The sequence below is a fragment of the Equus quagga genome, chromosome 21 (assembly GCF_021613505.1).
Source record: "Equus quagga isolate Etosha38 chromosome 21, UCLA_HA_Equagga_1.0, whole genome shotgun sequence".
Taxonomy (NCBI): Eukaryota; Metazoa; Chordata; class Mammalia; order Perissodactyla; family Equidae; genus Equus; species Equus quagga.
This window is the reverse complement of record NC_060287.1, coordinates 12,897,197-12,918,420: the sequence shown is the minus strand read 5'-3', so window position 1 is coordinate 12,918,420 and position 21,224 is coordinate 12,897,197. Positions and strand designations below refer to the sequence as shown.

General features: G+C 36.1%; 2 protein-coding genes across 2 annotated transcripts in view; one reads left to right on the top strand and one right to left on the bottom strand.

Annotated features, from left to right (window-relative positions):
• Positions 1-1,940: 1,940 nt before the first annotated feature.
• RBM11 (RNA binding motif protein 11) lies at positions 1,941-13,779 on the bottom strand. Its single transcript, XM_046648314.1, has 5 exons — positions 13,676-13,779; positions 9,962-10,124; positions 8,674-8,746; positions 4,589-4,682; positions 1,941-2,945 (listed from the first exon to the last, which is right to left on the bottom strand). The coding sequence occupies exons 1-5, from the start codon at positions 13,769-13,771 to the stop codon at positions 2,658-2,660; spliced, it is 714 nt and encodes a 237-aa protein (XP_046504270.1). The 5' UTR covers positions 13,772-13,779; the 3' UTR covers positions 1,941-2,657.
• Positions 13,779-21,224, top strand: part of LIPI (lipase I) — a 79,492-nt gene continuing 72,046 nt past the window's right edge. The window contains exon 1 of the mRNA XM_046648331.1: positions 13,779-13,968. Within this exon, the coding sequence (XP_046504287.1) occupies positions 13,779-13,968 (190 nt within the window). The remainder of the gene's footprint in view (positions 13,969-21,224) is intronic.

Below are 21,224 nucleotides of genomic sequence, written 5' to 3'. Positions count from 1 at the left end.
TGCTAATGAGACACTCAGCTGTGTACGCTCAGTAGGCACTGGAGAGAAAAGACTGGAGACACAGTCTTGGAAGTATTGGCAAGAGAGAAATCTCACTTTCTAATCACCCATAAATTTATTAGTATTTAGCCATAGAAAGAAAGAGGCTGACCACGTATCAGTGGACAACGTCACTGCACCCAGACGGTGCTCCAGAAACTGTAATAATTCTTAGTTGTTCTTCTTTCATTAAACTCTAAGCAGGTTGCCAAAAACATTATGACATCAGAATTTTATAATAATCATGTTACAATAAAGTAGTTATTGCTTATCTTATAATAACTGCATTTAATGCTAAGATTTCAAAGGTGATATACTTGTCTTAACAGCCACACATTTGAAACCACAGCTCAGGATGCGTCATTTCAGCAAAGGTTTCAAGGGTGTGTTTCACACTCATCTTTTTGACCAACTTTAATTCTAAGTAATTTTTCTAGTTTTGCCACTGCCTGATGCATTACAGAAACTCACTTACAAAAAATTGGTGAATATGAGAATAAAAAGATGACTAATTTTGTTCTCAAATTCCAAGTTTCTTTTAGCATTTGAAGTAGAACACGTACATAGATACTTAAATAGATTTTGAGAGTGGAGAACTAAAATTAGAAAAATAAAACCCTTTAAGGCAAATAATTTAGATGATTTTTAACTCAAAGATGTAGCATTGGGAAAATTGATAATTTAAAGTTATATGGGATTGTGGATGATATTAACATTTTAAGGGAAGTTTTATATTTTCTAACAATGAAATATACCGGGGTAAATAGGTGAATTTGCCTTCTGGTTGGTTCACATTGGTTGACCTGCTAAAGTTGATATCCATGTAATTCCTGCCTGTGATGGAAGAAGTTGCAAGAATTCTTTGCAGTTCTAAGATTTTAGTTCATGTAACAGTATTTCAAGATAATTTTCTTAAAAATAAGCCAGTCTTACTTGCTGAGAAATATTTCTTATGTACATATTTCCTATAATGCCAATCACAGTGAAATAATTTAGGGCTAAGGTACGCTGTAAAGTATAACAAGCGAAGAAAAGGCTGAGGTGAAGTTAATGTGTATAAATATATACTATTTTCTATTTACAGAGAAACATATTTTTCCCTTTGGCATAATTTTAAATTGCAAAAATGTGAATTTAAAAAGAAAGTCATCTTTTTTTAGTTTGAATATTCAGGAACAGAAAGGTATATAGATCTACCTACATCACACAGAATTCAGTTTTTCATGTTGATCAGATGAAAATAGATTAATATTTACACTTAAAACTCTACTGCATTGTATATTTATAACCAAAAGTTAAATTGAGTTACTCATTTTGCTAAAAAAATCTTTATTATTTTATTTTATTTTTGTGAGGAAGATTGGCTCGGAGCTAACATCTGTGCCAGTCTTCCTCTATTTTGTATGTGGGACGCCACCACAGCGTGGCTTGATGAGTGGTGTGTAGGTCCACACCAAAGATCCGAACCCACGAAACCCAGGCTGCTGCAGCGGAGCACAGGAACCCACCCACTACGCCACTGGGCCAGCCCCTTTATTATTTTAAATAATAAAGGTCTATAAAGTGTTATGCAATACGCAAAAGAAATATCCAAGCATGGCTTTTCCTGTTGAATTGGGTGGTTAACTCGCAATGAAGTTGCATGATTCTTTCAATTAACTTTAGTAAATAAAGACTTTCATTATTCTAGTTTGTGATGAGCTACAAAGTTAACAGAAACGTCCAAATACACCATTAATTTTACATGTAGTCTATTTATCTTCTAAAAATAAATGAACCAGAAACAGGAAACTTGATTTGATGATAAATGTTAAATATCATACATTAAGGAAATCATTCTATTTATTGTTCATTATCAAGATTTAAATATGTCAAATGTACCCTCTCAACCCAGCTGGCAAAAAGAGGTGGATAATAAATACCGACACCGCCAACTAATTTTCATGAAATACAATTAATACGTGAGAAGCAAAGCAGATATTCTTATTTACATATAATCATGTAAAAATGAAATGATCCAAAAACGAGTCCCATGATAATCATCTTTCCTTTGGTATCACTGTCATATATCCTCATTTTATGAAATAAATCTGTGGGAGAATAAGGCTCAGACAAAACATACTTAGACGTAAAAAATAAAATGTTAGTAACGAAGCCTGCTTATTTTGTCTTCATTAGGAACAACATGCAACACTTCAATATTTGCACTAGTTTCACTCAGAAAATCCACCACTCCACTTCTAATCCCAGCCTATTTACAGTAGAGGGTTACAGGCGACAATCTCGGGCAGCATGGTGCCTTATCCGTAAGTGCTCAGTAAGTGACTTTTGATTGACAGTTTAGAGCAATTTCATCATCGGTACTAAAATATAACAACTCAAAGTGTATTTCATGTTAACAATGGGTCAACAATGCCATTATGAATACAAAAGTAGCACATTATATTAAGTTTTTGTCATTCAAGACAAAAATTGAATAGCAAATCAGATTTCATATTATTATATACTTCAAAAAAGACAAGAAAGCCATGATACTGGTCATTTGGTAGAATACAGACTTTTTTTTTTCTTTTAAGAGAATTAAGTCTTGTGTAGATAAATTTCATTTGAAGGTAATACTAATATCTTTTCTTCTTCTTACACTTTCGAAACTTTTGGCTGTATTCATTTCCTCGACTGTTTTCTGTGCTACTATCACTATCACTGGTTTGTTTTTGCCTCTTTCGTTTATTCATCTGATAAAGGTCAGAGTCACTTGTCTGTTGGTGAGTCCATTCGTAAGAGCTGGGGCCAGCCTCAAAATCTGAAACGCAATTTAGTGAGGAAGAGACAGATGCGCTGTTAGGAAGCGGTGCTGTCATCTCATAGTAAGGAAGCTGCAGCGCTGGATTATATGCTTGCCACTGCTGTAAACAGAAGACAGTCATCGACCAAAGCAAGCCCAAAAAGGTCACAAAAGAAGCTGACAGTTTACACGCATTATACAAATAACCACGAGCAAACCAAACCATGGTCTGGTTAGTCTAACAGGGACAGTGGCTTTTCATAGTAGGGACATGGTAGTTTCCTTAAATGGTCAACAGAAAGATTCAGGATAGTGTATAGCTCACTACAATAGAGATCAGTGCTGCCCTTTAGAAATATAATGCAAGCCACATATGTAGTTTTAAATCTTCTAGTAGCCACAATATGAAAATGAACAGTTACAATTAAATAATGTATTTTATTTATCCACAAATACCCAAAATATTGCCATTTCAACATGCAACAAATATAAAAATTATTAATGAGATATTTTACCTTCTCTTTTGTCACACTAAGTCTTCCAAATCCGGTGTGCCTTTTATACTTACAGCATATCTCAATTCGGATGTTAAATTTTCATTTAAATACTTGATCAGAATTTAGTTACATAAATCTTACACTTGAAAAAGTAGATTCATATACTCAAGGTCTTTCAAATATATTTAAAAATTTCCTAATAACTGAACTATCTGTTTTTAAATTTTAATTAAAAATAAAGAAAACTAAAAACTCAGCTGCTTAGTCTCACAGATGGTTGACGGCCACCGTTCTGTACAGCACGACTGTCAACTATTAAGACAAGGAGATATTTCCTTATTTTTAACTCAAATTTCTAACTATTCAAAGTAGTTTAAAGATTAATAGAAACAACATGAGCTTGTGTGTGTGTGTGTGTGTGTTTATCTTCTCTACCAAAGATAAATGATGGGAAGAAGATATTGAGGTTTCGGATGAGAACTGGTTGTTTACTAATATCTTAATAGAACAAAGAAAAGTTTTTTCCAAGAGTTAAGTGATCACTCTTCCTTATGTTTACAAAGCGAAAATGGCTATTCGGAAAATCTGAAGCTCACATGTATGTTGAATGTTTGCAAAATCATACCGTGTGAATCAGATACCTGTGTTACCGTCCTACACCTGTCACTGACAAGTTGTATAATCTTGGCCTTCTTGATTAATATCCCTGGGCCTCAATTTCATTATGTATAAAATGAGGAGCCAGAAGAAAGAAATTTCCTATATTCTCCTTTAACAATAAAGACCACAAGTATGATTTCTAGGCCAGAACCGTATTTTTGAGTATTTAGAAATAATGTAGTTTACTATCAACTGAGAATCTTTGCCTTCTAAAAAAATTATTTAAAAAAAAAATCCATGTGCAAAAACAATATATTTGTGATTAATGATTATATGAAAATGCTTCACTAAATAAAAGTACTCAATTCTAAAAAATATCCTTTAAAATAGTCATTGAAATAAGAAATCTCTACTCAAACTTCACTTGGACTGTAGTGCACTGTCACTACCATCTGTCCCTTTTCTGTTGACACTGGCTGTTGGCTGAAGTTCTGTGTGTGGGATTTAAGAGGACTGCGTTAGAGCAGACCGCCACCAAGGGACAGTGCTCAGGGCACTTTCTGCTTGCATCTCGGGTTTAGATTTGAGCCCATAAGTTCCAAGTAGTTTTCAAATTTTTCATAGTTTGTATATATTGTATAGTGAACCAAAGGCATATCAAACTTACCATATTCTGAAAGAAAAAGTATTCTTGAGGTAAAGCTGCAGTAATTGGAAAGAACGGCATGGGAAAGCAAGATCTGCTTGCGCCTTCTTCATTTCTTTGGGGAGTTAAAAGAAGTGATAAAAAGTTAAGATTCCTACACACAAATGTCCTTTTTTCTTAAAAAGAAAAAGACAGCTCTTTGTAATTAAAAAATAAACAGCTTCTCTAAGAGAGCTCAGTTAAGATTAATTAACTTCAAACTCACACAAATAATCAGTTATCATACTGATAACGTAGTGACATACCAGTATCCTAAGTCTTATTAATTACTTCGTATTGAAATCTTAATACTTAGAGTCATGTTTGGCTTCCTGATAGGAAAACGTTAACCAATGTTATAGTTGTATAAAGACAAAGAACACTTAGAAATGAAGAGAGCAAAGCAAGTCACTAATAATCACCAAGGGTACACTCAATTTTCTAGAGATATACAAAGTGAAAGAAAGGTAGAAATTTTCCTCAATTTATTTTTGAAGGTATCTTCACTGTTTGACAGTAAAAATTATGCTCTTTTCTAAATGGACTGTAAATCTTAACATGAACACACATTTGCTGACTTCTTCCACATATTAATTAAGATAATAAAAATTCCTAATTTAAAAACCATGGTGTCCTAAAGTTTCATTTCTAAGTGTAATATTTGCTTCTAGGGAGATGTTCCATAAACTCCAAAGTTACCAGTACTGGCTACATTCTATAGCTAGTTTTCATTAGTCTACTTGCTCCACAGTATTCCACAATTTTAATGCTAATACCACTATCCTTAGGACAGGAAGTGTGCTGTGCGGGAGAGAGAAATTAACACAGGCAGGTAGAAGCAATGATGAGGGCAGGAGGTGACAGGAGCAGTCACATGGAGAGGTGGAGATCCCATTTACAAGTGGTGAGACTAGTACCACAGAAGCCAATGGAAGAGTAAATTTCATTAAATAAGGAATTAGACAAGTGTCAGTTGTTACAGAAGAGTAAACTGGATAAGCACCGAAGCCATTGAATTCTTGGTCACAAGGTTCCTGATAACCTTTAAAAGAGCAGCTTCCATATAACAATGAAGTTAAGAAGCGAATGGGAAGTAAAGATGTCAAGGATGAAACATTTGTCTGTGAGAGGATGGGGAAAACTCTAACAGCCTGATTCAGAGACAGGATTCAGGGAGACCATAACATGTGTGGGGAAAGTGATGGTAAAGAAACAATATAAAAAATGCAATGAGGTTCTAGAGTGGGCAAGATATGGCCTCAGTAAGAGTTGGTGAGATCAGCGCCGTTATAAAAACAGCTGCAGATTCTCTAAAACCACTCTTTCCCGTGTGAATCTCAGGACCTGCATAGTTGTCTGCATAGAGGAATCATAAGTTAGAGTTATGAGTTAAATTGTGTCATTTCAAAATTTATATGGTGAAGTCCTAACGTCCAATACCTCTGAATGTGAGTTTATTTGGAAATAGGCTTGTTGCAGATGTAGTTAGTTCAGAGGAGGTCATGCTGGAGTAGGATGGGACCCTAATCCAACTGACCGGTGTCCTAATAAAAAGGAGAGAATTGGAGACAGATGCATGCAGGGAGAACACCGTATAAAGACGAAGGCAGAGATCTGTGATGCTTCCACAAGTCAAGCAAAATCAAAGATTGCCAACAAACCAGGAGGAGGTAACTAGAGGCATAGTGTGGATTCATTCTCATGGCCCTCAGAAGGAACTAGCTCTGCAGACATCCTAATCTTGGACTTCCAGCCTCCAGAAACGTGAAACAATGCATTTCTGTTGTTCACGCACTCTGTGGTACTTTGTTATAGCAGTCCTAGCAAACTAATACAGGAAGTATCTGTTAAAAACAGAAGGTATAAAAGGTAATAAGAAGCACAAAAACTCATTTCCAAGGAAGACCAGTGAAAGACTAGGGCATAACACGCACACCATCTTTCTCCGCACGTGACTTCTAGGACACGATAACCTCCTTCTTCCTTCATAATGTAACAAATGCTAGAAGAATACAGTACCACCGCTGAAGTGTAGCATTAGGGAATGTACACAACATTCTGACTTTATACCCTAGAACTTGTGATGACTTAGAGTCTATCAAACATAAGTAGAGAGCACAAGAGATATGCCATCTTCTAGTGCCTATCTAGTCTCTTCCTCCACCCAAATCCTGGCAATGGCTTGTCCCTTCCTAGCTCCTGAGGAAAAAGAGGTATCTTTTCCTACCAGAAGAAGGGGGGAAGCTCTTATATTATGAGCTCATACATGGCTCAACTCATGGGTCTCTAGTGCTCCCCCCACAAGCAGTCAGTCACTACCCCTTCTTGCTAACATTTGCCGAAAGTACTCACTGAATATTTGCTATGGGCCCAGTGCTTTAAATACCTTGGATTTATTATAAAATTTGACTCTTACAATAACCTTTTGAGGTATCAGCCTCATTTTGGAGATGAGGGTACAGAGTGGTGAAGTAACTTGTTCAAAGTTGCACCATTAATAAAGTGGCAGAGACACAATTGAAATTCAAGCACTCTGACTGCAGCACCTACTTTCTTAATATCTGATGTCACTGCTATTTCACTGATATAGAAACGCCGGGGAGAGTGAAGATGTGCAGCACACTGTGTTTTATTTGGGGTGTAATACTTCTCCTAAAGATAAACCTGGGGAATTGCCAGTTCCAAGAGGCCGCTCTCCTATGCCTCAAAGGGCTGATATAATTGGCAGGGATGGGAGCTTCAGCTGTTGTTAGTTTACTTGAGAATATTCAGTTCTGCTGCAGAAGACAAGAAAACAAACAGGACGGATGAAACGCACAAGACATGCCTGGAGCAGACTTTAAGTGAGCTCGTTGTTTATGAGTTAGTGATGAAACTGTGTTAGGGATAGAATAAGCAAGTGAGGTGGGAGATGCAGGCAGAACTCATAATATATATTAAACATAGATAGTAAATAGGTTAGTATGCTGTAAGACTTGCCACAGATAGATAGATAGATAGATAGATTCAATAGAAAATATGATGGAAAAAATAGCAGTGTTACTTACAGATAGAGAGGGGAGGCAATATCAAGTCCAGATCAAACCACCTCCGGGCTAACTTTTGCTTTGCTCTGCCTAAGAAACTCAGATAAAATCTATGGGCATCTAGCCTACTAACCAGCAAGATACTTCTGTGGCCAGGTGTATTTGCCCCTATGCCTCTTTGAGAGAGCAAGCAAGTGAGGTTAGCTCCAGGAACTTTCCAGCTGAATGGACAGCCTTACCCAAACCTCAGCTCTAGGCCTTATGACCACCCTATCACTGGGGAAGACTGAGGAAGTGGAGAGAGAGACGGGGCAGTGAATGTTGGCATAACCAGAACTCGGCTAGCACGGCCCTTCTGCCCTCTTGTACCCTATCCTAAGTGTGCTAGCCTATCCGGTATCTTTCCTCTTACTTTTCACTGTATCTTTTAAATCAGCTTAATAAACGGTGTGATTCGAGCATCTTAATTTGGTTTTGGAGCTTTTTTCCACAACCTCTGGGATAATTTGCCTGGAATGCTACAATCGCATTAAGAAATCAGCCTATACAAAATTTTAGAATATTTTGAAAATGACCATAGAGAAGTTCTAAAAAAAATAGTAAAATAAATAATAGAATGGCTTAATGTCAGAACGCTTAATTTCAGGCCCAGCACTATCACTTTTTCATCTTTGTGACCTTGGAAATTAGTTAATTTTTTCATCTTCACTTATTCAAATATAAAACATGCATAACAGTGTCTCTATGATCCATCACAATGAGACCCTGGATGCTTAAATGACTTAACAGCTATGAAAAGCATATGGTAAACTATAAAGAAGACTACACATACAAATCTCTCCCACTTACTGCTGAAAATATTAAGACTGAACTTTGAGAATATTTTCTGTTGCTTTTCATGGTTTCAGAAAAATGAATTCCTTAATTTTATCCTATGGCTAAATAGTAAGGTTTTACAACAGTCCAGAATATATAAAAACTCTTCCTGGCATAAGAACATATTTATTTGCTTTAGTTTTAGGAAAAAATATTTTTAATTACCTGTAGCTGTGTGAATTTATCTTCACACAGCTCTCAAAACTTTGGTTAGCAGGTTCGGAAGAGCGAGAACTCCCTTTAAAAGAAACAGAATAACAGATTACTTCATGATATAGTATTTTGGGGTTCTCACATTAAACCATAAAAAAAACTCCAAACCCAAAAGAACACAGTATTGATTAAAATTCCATACTCATAAGAGACATGAATCTGTCTTTGATCTCTCAAGTAATATTTACAGATTTTTTACATCATATAGATAGAATTATAATCAAGCTCTGTCCAAAGCAATGAATGTACAGAAATATTATACTGACAAGGGACCATATACGATAAGGGACTTATAGAAGACAAAATCAGTGCTATTTGCCTCCTGTGTAGAAGGCCTGAGTTCTCTAAACTGCACTGACAAAAGCCAGTGCACTCAGAGAGGATGCCGAGCAGCCGGCTAGGGAAGTCTCAGAACATAATGTCCCGTCTACTCTACCAGCCTGGATGAGTTAACTGGACAGTGCCTGAGAGTACAAGGCAGCCAATTTTCTTTCCAAAGACATTAAAAAAAAAAATGAACCGCAAAGAGAAGCATATTTCTTTGCAACGAGGCAGTGTTTCGTTATTATTTGTTTATTTCTAGTAGAGCAAGAGGAATAAAAAACAAAGAAGGGATACACCAATAAGCCTGAATCATTTGGGAGAGGGAGGCAACACAAGCCTCGCCTCCCTCAGCCCCTCAAAATGTGAAAGGGCCAGCGTAACAGTACAATGTTCTCCGGGCAGCTCATCAAAGGTGATCAGTCCCTGACGCGTGTGCAGGAGAAGGCATTGGAGGCCATTCACGCCAGGAAGCTCTCCTCCACCACCATTAAGGGTCACACTGCAGCTGCCTTTGGCCAGCTGCTCTTACAGGGGCGAAGATCCAGGGCCACATATATAACATGACAAGAAGATCAGCAAATAGCCCTGCTATATAAAAGCTGGCATTGTGTGTCCCCAGTTCACTTAGATTTGCTTAATTTATAACAGCCAATAGCAACTATCATAGGTACTTGCTGGCTGATACTAAAATAGAACATTTAAAATTTTAACATAGAAGAGATGCTATAGAGTTGGCAGTGTAGTTGACAAGACTAATAACTTATATACCATTAGGAATCAGACGTGTTCTGGGAAGATTTAATAGAAACCACAGGGGCACTTTTCCGGTCTAATATAGAAAACAGAATGCCGACACCTCTGTGAACACCACCACCACCAAAACACACTTGGAAGATTCATCAGTGACTGGACCTACCAAATCGATACTGCACGTTAATGGGTCTTCCATATAAACGAATTCCATTCAGCAAAGCTATGGCATAAGACACCGATTCTGGGTGTTTAAAGCAGACAAATCCAAAAGACTTCGGCTTTCCTTCTCTGTCTTTGCATAGAGTAACTTTGGTTAATGGCCCAGCCTAGAAGAAACTTAAAAATTATTTTCTCATAAATCTAAAGATTTTTTTACACTCAGACAAATCAAGTATCTTCAACTTTAGACTAAAAAAATCTGTTAGCAATAATAGCTTTATGTAGCTCTGCTAAGAATGCATTCTAACAATAAATATCATACTTTATCACACTTTCTTGGTATTTTCTGGCTCATCAAGAAACATTCCTGCTGTTAAGAATAGGAAATTCTAGGCGATCATTACAAATCTTAAAAGGAAAGACTTATTACTCTTCTGTTAGGCTTAACAAAACAACTTAAAGAGCACTTAAATCCAAGATTAAAATACTACTTTGTCTCCATACATATTAATAGTGTATAACTCAAAAATAAATTGAAATGACAAAGCCAATGTTGGTTATCATAAAAAAAAACTGGTAACATTATATCACAGTCTAACTCTTTGTTCTGTCAAGAAATGTTTTAATATGTTTAAAACTTTTAAGTGGGCACATTATTTATAATAGTGAAAAGTTAGAAAGGCTCTAAATCCAACTGGAGAATATTATTCCATAGTATCTTATTAAAACAGAAGAAAATAAGGTTGCATCAATAATTAGCAATAAGAGTAAAAAAGCAGAGTCAAATATTATAAAAAAGCGTTAATTACAAATAAGAAAAAATTTGCATCTCCGTCATGAAAATGATCAGAGGAGGCACTCAGAAAGACCTATAAACAGGGGCCGGCCTGATGGCGCAGCGGTTAAGTGCACATGTTCCACTTCAGCAGCCCGGGGTTCACCGATTCAGATCCCAGGTGCAGACATGGCACCGTTTGGCTGTGGTAGGTGTCCCATGTATAAAGTAGAGGAAGATGGGCATAGACGTTAGCTCAGGGCCAGTCTTCCTCCGCAAAAAGAGGAGGATTGGCAGCAGTTAGCTCAGGGCTAATCTTCCTCAAAAAAAAAAACCTATAAACAGCTAAGATTTAATGGTGAGCGGCTCATACTTTTTAATTGTACAATCATCAGAGATCGATTGTTTTTCTCTGTAGAGTTGGATAAGTGTATAAAGAAATTGCTTTAATCTAAAGAAAAACGCTAATTATCATCTTTAAAATGATGCTGTATTTTGGGATTCAGTCTTGCTCTTTTCATTCTCTGCTTTCCCAGGGACCAGCTCAAAGACCACTTCATCAACAAATCTATTTTTCCAACTCACGCCTCTTTCATGGAGACAGTCGCCTAGAGATCTCCCTGTGACTGTACTTCAGACTCAACATACTTGAAACTGAATTCATTATCTTTCCCCTCGAAATCTCTACTCCAGTATTCCTTAGCTAAAAGCACAAAGATACGAAACCTTACTTTCTCACTTCAAAGGATAATCAGAAACTTGAAAGAAACTAGTAAAAGGATAAATACACAGTAGTAAAAGAAAACCAATTTTAATCAGTACTTTTCCACTACTGATATTAAATACATCAAATCCCAAAGGGACAGAATATGCTTAAATGCTTTGAATTTTACAAATTCAAAGATATGCCAAAGCATTTTTAATAATGAAATTCAACAAGGAGCATTGCTTCTGGCAACAAGCACATCATCTTATAGTCTTTTTAAAATCAGAATGAAACACACAGTGTTGCAGTTGTCGAGATCTGCTAGGTTTTGCTGGGCTGAAGCCTTTCTAAAAGATGCCTCATTTTAGCAAATCCTTCCAGAATATACAAGAACCTAGGAAAAAATTAAAACATATGCTTGGTTGCCTGATCTGTTAAACGAGATGAACATTTTGTTTAGGTAGAAATTATAAAAAATGAGAAGATAATACATATATAGTCTTGTGGATCCTTCCAACTGACACAGATCCAGTTCCTATGGACTAGAAATAATGCATGTGAGTGGGGTCTTCAAGCCTATACCCACACCCCTTAGTAAACCCCCTGCCCCCAGCCTTTTTGGAAGCTAGACATGAAAGAAGTCTTCTGGAGAAAAAGAACTGTGAGTTTGTTTGTTTCTTTCTTTTTCCATTCCTTTTTTTTTTCTTAAAAAAAAAGTGACATGATAAATTTCAAATGATATTGAGGAAAAATAACTATAGGAAAAGACAACTATCAGAGCAGATGAAAAGAGCAAGTTTAAAAAGATGGCAAATTAGGCGAATAAGCATAAAAGCCTTAAAATCAACAATATTTTCAAATAAAAAGTTTTATGTCCAGAAAAGGAAATCATATTCCTGGAGGAAATTCCTTCTATCAAACTGTTTGTATCTATAATTAAAAGAGGAGTGATTTAGTTTCAGAGACAAAGTTTGGGCCTTTCCAATAGTAAATAAAGAACCTTTTCACTGCTTGTACTCATACTTAATCCTGGAAATTTACCTTTGCTACTGTCTCCCTTGAAACTTGCCCTTATTCTGATAGGAGAAAGTCACTCTTTCTTGATTTCTCTTGATGTTAGTGTTAGTATTACTAATTATTAGTAATTATTAGTAATTAGTAATACTAATACAAATAGTAGTGCTATTAGTAGAAGCAGCAGCATCGAACACTTAGTAAGTGCCAAGCTCAGTTCTATCTGTTTTAGCTGGATTAGTTTATTTAATCTTCACACCACATCATATTGTAGAAACTATTACTCCTATTTGATATGTGAGGAAACTGAGGCATCGAGATATTCATTTACTTGCCCAAAGTCACAGTGCTGACATGAGAGCTCCACACTCTAAACATTTTCAATATACTACTATCCCTCTCTTTTGTAGATTATCCTAAAGCATGGTAATTAATTTAAAATTTCCCATTTTAGAAAGATCGAAGGCTGTCTCTTACATTTGTATGCCCAGCACCTTACTTAGTGTTTGCCATGTCATTCTGAGTCATTAAACGTTTAGAGGAACGGCTGAATGAGTATGTCTCTAGCAAGTGAGACCTAGATGTATACAATGGGTGAGTGCTTACAGGAGACAGGATGCTTCATCCTGGAGGGACCAGGTCCGAAAACTTTCCCGAGGGTCCTCTTGGTATGAAATGAAAGGACTTGGTCAGGGAATCAATTGGTCACAGTCATGATTTGGCTGCCCCAATCATCTCAAACCTCATTTATCAGACTGGAGTAAAAACATTCGCCACATAAAAGGGCTTGGGGGAGTAAGTAACGAACGTATAGGGAAACACTTAAAAATCTGTACCTTTCATTTCACGGGATGTAAGACGTGAGAGTGCTTATTACCTGAAGGAAGACAGTGACAGGGCTGTTGTTTTCTTCCTAGCACACCCAAGGCCCAGGCAGCCTCCGCGGAGCCCTCACTCAGGGCTGGGGGTTGGGGGAATCCCAGTCACTCTGCACCCCCAGGACTCTGCAGTGGGGATGGGGATGGCGAGCACGCTACGGCACTTTACTACCCAGCTGCACACCTGGAGACAGGTGCGCCAACGCGGAAATAAATTAAAACCAAGACAGAGGATGGGGCGCGAAGGGGGCCGGGCTCCGGTGGTCCAGGTGTGCCCCGCCCCTCCGGTGAGCTCCCGGCTCGACGCGCCCCGCCCCTCCGCTGCCCCTTCCCCGCCGATGGTACCTGAAGGAACAGCTCGTAAAGAATCTCTTCCCGCACACGGGCCTCTAAATTCCCCACAAATACCGTCCTGTCGGCCTCCTCCTGAGCAGGGAACATCCCTCCGATGTCGGCCCGAGAATGGAGGAGGCGCCGAGACCCCGCCCCCTCTCGCCGCTTTACTGCGCCGCCGGGGCGAGGGGGCGGGGCCGGCGACGAGGCCGCGCGCGCCGGGGCGGAGCGAAGCTGCGAGGCCACGCCCCCGGCGCCCCGCGGGGACCACCCACGGCGCCTCCTGCCCAGGTTCCAGCGGGACCGTGGGAGAGGGAGAGCGAGACTGAGAAAAATTAGTGTGCCAGGGCCTTTGCCCTCTTCTTTGTGGAGTGGCCTCCGTTTTCCCGGGCACGACATTATTAATTAATTCTCGACTTACTCGTCCAACATTTTAAATAAAATGTTAATAGAAATGATTTAAGACATGCTAACTGCATTACCGAAGCTGGCAGGCTAATGAGGGGAAGATTAATTTCTTTGTTTCCAAAGAGTCAATGAATAAATAATTAGGATTTTACAATTATATTCTTTATAAAATAGTTTTTGAAAGAATGAACGCGTGCACGCGTGGATCTGGATACACAGAGTACTAGAATTGAAGTTTATTTACCTAGGAAGCGCTCCTGGAGAGGTCTTTGAAAATGGCCACGGAGGTTTTTGGTGGACTCCAGAAGGCGTTTGAACTTGAGAAAACAGCCTATACCAAGGAATACTAGAAAAGGTATAGCAAATTTTGTGAATTCTGGAGCCAGAATTCTTGAGGATGGCTGCTGGGCCCTTGTAGCAGGATCTAGTATTTGTACTGTGTATCAAGGGCTGTACTTTGTACACTGCGTACCAGGGTGAAGAATTGATTTTTACCTGAGGAGGGTTAAAAGAAAAGAATCCTAAAAACGATCAAGATAATTAAAAGAAAGAGGGAAGAAAATTTATCAAAAACTCAGTACTTTGATAAATCAACTGTTAATTTGGCCTCCTTTCTGAAGATACTGTATATCTATATAGGACCCTGAAAACGTCCTGCAAATATCATACAAGTAATCAAGACACCGTTTTGCCTTGAGGTAGGCGTGGTGATAATTCATTTTGAATTGAAGAGGCATGCTTGCCCTTGATTGGTGGACCAAAAATAATCTTTTCTAATGAAAACGGACACATCTTTGGAACCCGGATTTCTAATTGAACTATGACATTGCTTAATTTTTTGACCTTAAATAAGTAATTTCATTTTTTGGAATTCAAGTCCTATTTCTTAAGGGATGGATGGGACTTACATAATTAGTTCATTTAATAGGTGTTTGTTCAGTGCTTACTGTGTGCCAGGCGCTATCTTTAATCCTTGGGAAGCAAAGGTCAGTATAAAGACTGCCCTCCGAAAGCTTACAGAATAATGAGAAAGACTGTCTATACCTATAAATACAAAATAATGTGTCAGTAATTTCAGTAGTCACTTTCACCTGATATATCATGTCTGCTAAGTCCTGTCTCTGTTTTTTCTTCTTTCCTCTGTCATCAATGTTGTTGTAGGGTAGGAGGGAGTTAAAGAAACTAGCACACTGCAGGCATGTAACAAATATATGTTGATATGGATACCTGCGAGTCTCTATTATGTGTAGACCTATTGATTTTTTAAATTCATTTACCACATAAATCTTATCCAAACCAACATATTTCCTCTTGAATTTCCTCTTAAGACACTGCTTATGTGGGAGATATATCTTCAGGTTCATTGTAAAATATGCAATGCGTATATATGACTGTGGATGCTATAAACCTTTAACTATATTTGTGAATAATTAATTATCTTATCTTGCTATATTGAAATTTATGTCATTCTTTGTCTACGAATGTGTATGCTTTTGGAGTTCTTATCACATCCTCTTTTCATTTGGCAGTACATACGTTTATGGAACTTATAATTCTAGAGTACTTATTTAATGTTATTAGCTCTGAAAGTTAGCTCAGGCTGTTAGCTGTTTGTTCATAACTTGACCTCAATATATCATTTTTCTAATGTAAGCATACTGTATTTCCTAACTCATATTGGATGCATGCATGGTAAGAAACCCAGCAGTAGCTAAAAAATAATTCACTTTACTCTCAGCATTTACTGGACCGTTAGTCACACTTAAGGTTTAATGGGTTAAATGTATGAACACTGTATAAGATTAGCCTTTCTTCACTCATATCAGAATGTCTTATACCCCTAACTATATGAAGACATCAAAAATGAAAATGTTTATATATAAATATCTGTATATATAATATATAAAACTATAAACTATGTTTATGTATAGATATATATTTTAAATATGTATGCATATAACAAGAACGCCTTTCTCCCCTTCTTTGCGCAGCTGGCTCTTACTCTCTCTGTAGCTCAGCCCGGGAGCACCTCCCGCAAGGCTTCACTGAACTCCGCACCCTAGATTAGCTGGCTGCCCCACCTGTGTGATTCCATAGTTTCCTAGATGTACCTTTTTCAAGCAAGCCCTACTCACTGTGAAGTACTACGGGGTAAATATATTTTAGTACCTGGGACAATCCCTGACTCATCTGTGAATGTGTAATAAATAGTTGTTGAAATAATACGGTTTGAATAAGTGAATGTCTCTACTTTGTATGTCCAACAACTAAATTATGCCTGGAAATCAGTGGATGCTTAATAAAACTTACATACATGAATGAACAAATGAGTGAATAAATGAATGGAGAAAGTTGGTAAATTAGTTTTAAGGGAATCCAGTGGATGCTTTTTTAAAAACTGACCTTACTTGTCCTCATTATTTTTCTTACCCTCATTTTGTCTTTATTCCGATTTTCCTAACCATAGTTGTCTCAATTAAATATAGATTCTTTGCTGTTTTACTTTTATTAGATGTTTATTATAAAGAAATATTTTTAATATTTAGAGAAATAAATAAGAAAGTGAAAATCACCAATAAGTCTATGATGCAGAGATAAACATTTGGAGGAAAATCTTCCCAACTTTGACCTATGCATATATACATAAAACATATCTTAGGAAAGTAAACCTTACTATGCATATTGCTTTTTAGCTTGCTTTTTCTCCTCTAAAACCATGTAATGGAGGCTTTCTACACCAATAAATATTGATTTATCTACATCCTTAATTTTCATCCACAGTTGTACATAATTAGCCTAATCCCCCATGATTAGCCATTTTCATTGTTTCCTTTTTTTGACTGTTATAAACATGCTGAAATAAACATCCTTGCTTATATGTCTTTGTGCGTGTGTTAGTATTTCTGTAGGAAAGTATCTTGGATGTTTAATTGCTGAGTCAAAGGGTAAAATCATTAAACATTTTGATATATATTGCTAAATCATACAAAAAGGTTGTGCCAAAATATATTCTGATAAAACATGACTCCCCATGTCAATAAACACTCCTAAGCTCCTCTTATAATTGCCTGTAAAGTGCCTAGAAGCATGGCTGGTGCATGGGGCTCAATCCATGTTATGTCTTTATCACCATCATCCTCATTGTCACTTTTATATTATTGTTATAGTGTATGCATAGCTGTAAGCTACTTAAAATCATTTTTTATATACAAAGAAGACTAAATAAGTGCATAAATAAATATTGTCTGCTGAACTATAGGCGTTTTTTTGTGTTTTTATTTTGGTGAGAAAGATTGTCTCTGAGCTACCATCTGTGCCAATTTTCCTCTATTTGTGGGATGTATGTGGAATGCTGCACAGCATGGCTTGATGAGTGGTATGTATGTCTGCACCCAGGATCCGAACCCGTGAACCCCGGTGCCACCGAAGGAGAGTGCATGAACTTAACCGCCATGCTACTGGCTTGGCCCCTATAGGCATTTTATATAATATTTTATCATTCCTCAATGATTTGGCTACTTAATGCAATAACATTAATAATCCCAACTTTATCACTATTGACAGTAAGAAAAAAAGTGAAAATGAAATGTAATTTCATATTTTGCAACTCTGCTATGTATTGTACTGTCTTAAATTTGAAGTTGATATTCTCAATATGAGCTCTTTAGAACAGTAAAGATAAAAATAATGTGCAAGATTCATATTACAGTGTCACATCAAAAGCACACAGCAAAAGAAAAATTATATGTTAAATAGGAAAGACATCTTTTAATTTGAGTATGAACTTAAGAAGAATCTCTTTTAACATGTAAGATGATTGATTACATTATTTTTCTTCCCACGTTCTGAAATGATGTGATTTATTGTTATCTTTGTTAGAGGAGTGTAGTTGTTACAACTAAATGATGTGGAAGGATCTAGGCTATTTGGTGGTCTCCAGCCAAAACGTAGTGTTGACACCGTTTTAAGAATGAAGTCTCACATAAAATCTCGAGAGTTCAAACAGATCAAAATGATGAGAGGTTTCATCAGCAGTTAAATGTTTCATGATTTTTAAATGAATACTTCATTTCGTTTGTGGATCCTGTAAAGTACCTCCCCAGACCTCAGACTAATTTCTGCTGGTTGATCATGTAAATTAAACAGTTCTGTTCTTAAAATATCTTTGGATATTTACAAAGACTTGAATTTCAAAAAACAAATTTAATTTTTTAACTATAATGCAGGTACTCAGAAAAATTTTCTATTTTCCTTGCCTACTATGTCCATTGCTTGAAGGAAAATGAGGGAAACATTAAGTAAACGTGTAAAAAGAAAACCTATAATAATTTAAAAATATTTGTTATATTCAAAACAAAAATATTTTTGATTTTCAACTTGTAGGTCTCAAGGGACAGGCTAGAATTTTTAGTTTTAAAATAGCCACTGAGTTTGAGTTGCAAAATGACATAAGCAAGCAAAGGCTGTGTTTTATACTTGACAGCTGGATGGATATGGATTTCATTATTGATTTTATGGTGCATAAAGACAACTTAGTTTGTTTCGAAATGAACGTAAACCACAACTTTTTCTAACTCTTTCCATTTCTAGCATTTTCTAACATCACATTTGCTCTAGGCTTTCAACCAACATATTCTTCATGACCACTTCTGACATCCTGAGGTTAAGAGGAATAAAGAAAGATAGAATTAGCTTTTTCTTTCCCTTAACTTCAGCTTGTGTAGCTGAATGTTTGTGACTTATTACAGAGTCTTTGACTTAAAAATCCTTCTCACAGCCACAAACTAAATGGGAGAAAACGAACTACCTCACCTTTCAACAAACAGGGAGGAGCAAAAGGTCAAAGACCTTTTGCATCAAAACCTACTGGACTGTGACAATCTTACCAGAGAGAAACCATAAGGAATTTCAGTATTTCTTTTTTGGTGAATCTGAGTGCTTCTTTTACTTTTATCAGATTCCAAATGAGAGTATACATTTTTCTCTGTTTGATATGCTGGGCAAGATCTGGTAAGAACTTAATAATTTGACTTATCATAAAAGATTGTGCATAAAGTAATCAGTCTGGTCTGCATTCTGGGATGAAGAATACTATGACACTGTTATCTGAAAAAATATATACTATGAGTACAGGGGCTAATTACATCAAAAAGATTATTATGAAGAAAGATAGTGTATATATGTATGTGTGTGTCTGTTTGGTAAATGGTATATTCTGTATTTTATTAGCTTTTCAGATAAATAGTAACTAAAAAACCTTTTGCAAGGAAATGTAAATAGAAAAGAAATAGGCATATTCAAGAGAAAGTTAGAATAATTCACTAATAAATTAATTCAGTATTTGAAAATCATGACTTAATAAACATCTTGTTTCAGTTTCATTTGTTCAAATAACCTTACTTTTGAGGAACATTTTTATGTAGGTCACTTGTCAATTGCAAAGCAAACAAGTAAGCATTACCATGACTTTCTCTTTCTTTTGTCTTATGATGCTAAGTCATAAGAAAAGCCAAAACTGGTTTACGGTAATAAAGTAGAACTTTATTCTCCTGGTTTACTCGTGTGTGGTAATAAAGTTTACTAATTTTAGTGATATCATTTACTACTTTGTGGTAATGAAGTAGAACTGCTTGTTCTATTTTATGATAATAAGAAAAGTAATAAATTTAAAATTCACCGTGAGTAGTTTCCTAGGGGGATTTTGCAAAAGCAGATCGTTTTCTTGTTTTAAATTTCTCTTTTAAAAAATTCTTGAATGTATACTTGAATAACCTTAAAACATCAACTAGAAATTCAAATTATTTCGTGTTTCTTTTCAATTAGATATTTGAACTAATCATAATACTGGAAATGTTTGAGTTTTATATTCAAGTACAGAATCTAAATGGTACTAATATACAGTTTATGATTTATATTTTGTAATTTAATTATCTTGGAATAATTTTGATATGAATATCATTTATATTTGGAGGTTTCTTGATAGACATTTTCTGTTTGTGTAACGTATATAATAGTGACACCTTAATTTGAAAGTCAGAGAAATTTGAAGTCTAGGCCCCTAACCTTTGTGTCGTATCATAGTTGACATCATTTTACATCATCTTAATATCATAGTTTATACTACAAACTTATGTGGCAGACTTTCTGAGGTTATTGTTTTGATTAGTAGTTAGGCAGTTGCCTAAATTTTCAGTTGGGAAAACTCAGATATAATTACTAAGTATGTTTTTATCTCTGTTGACCAAAGTAGAATATCAGACCTTTTAGATAAAAATGACAGTAAATAGAAAATAAGGAAATTAAAGATTTGGTGAATCTCAAAATCATTCTTAACCAGTGCGAACTCTTATGCTTTCTCTTGTTTTCCTTGAATTCCCAGCTGCCTAGGAAATTTTCTTGAATTTTCAGTAATTTATTTCATATAAGTATGTTTTATTCAAATTATACATGCTCCTCCGTTCTCCGCTAGAGATTCTAATATATGTAATTGGAGGGCATGTTTCATACTCCTCAGTGTGAAAGGTATTACATGATTGTATCTGCCTTCAAAAAAGGAAAAACTTTCTGCAAAACAGATTAATCAGATGTTTTTAAATTTTTAAGTAGAATAAAATGGGAGCCGAGAGGTGGCTGAACAAACTGTATACAAATCTATATCGATATGCATATATATTCCAATAATATGCATTTATATTCTTAGTATGGTTTCTAATTCATAGTAACTGCTTAACAGCAGTTGTGGTTATTGCAGTTATAATTATAGAAAGAGTCAGCAAATATTTCCGTAAAGGACTGGATAGTAAATATTTCAGGCTTTGAGGGCTGTACAATCTCTGTTGCATCTATTCAGCTCTGCCATCATAGCATGAAGCAGCCACAGACAATTAGTAAACAAATGAGTGAGGCTGTGTTCTAATAAAAATTTATTTATGGACATTAAAATTTTAATTTATTATAATTGTAACGTGTCACAAAGTAGTATTATTTTTATTTTTTCCAACCACTTAAAATGTAAAACCCATTCTTAGCTTGCCAGCCAGATTTAGCCCACAGGCCATAATTTGTCAATTCCTGTGTTTGGGGAAACTAGATGAGATGTTAAAGATAGATTAATTCATCTTTTTCATTTCACAGTTGAGGAAAGTGAAATTCT

Excerpts from the sequence above, each read along its gene's own strand:
- RBM11 (XM_046648314.1), bottom strand. The coding sequence starts at position 13,771 with ATGTTCCCTGCTCAGGAGGAGGCCGACAGGACGGTATTTGTGGGGAAT. Across the intron at positions 10,125-13,675 it reads TTTACGAGCTGTTCCTTCAG|GCTGGGCCATTAACCAAAGT; the intron begins GTACCATCGGCG and ends AGTTTCTTCTAG. Across the intron at positions 8,747-9,961 it reads TAACGTGCAGTATCGATTTG|GGAGTTCTCGCTCTTCCGAA; the intron begins GTAGGTCCAGTC and ends TTTCTTTTAAAG.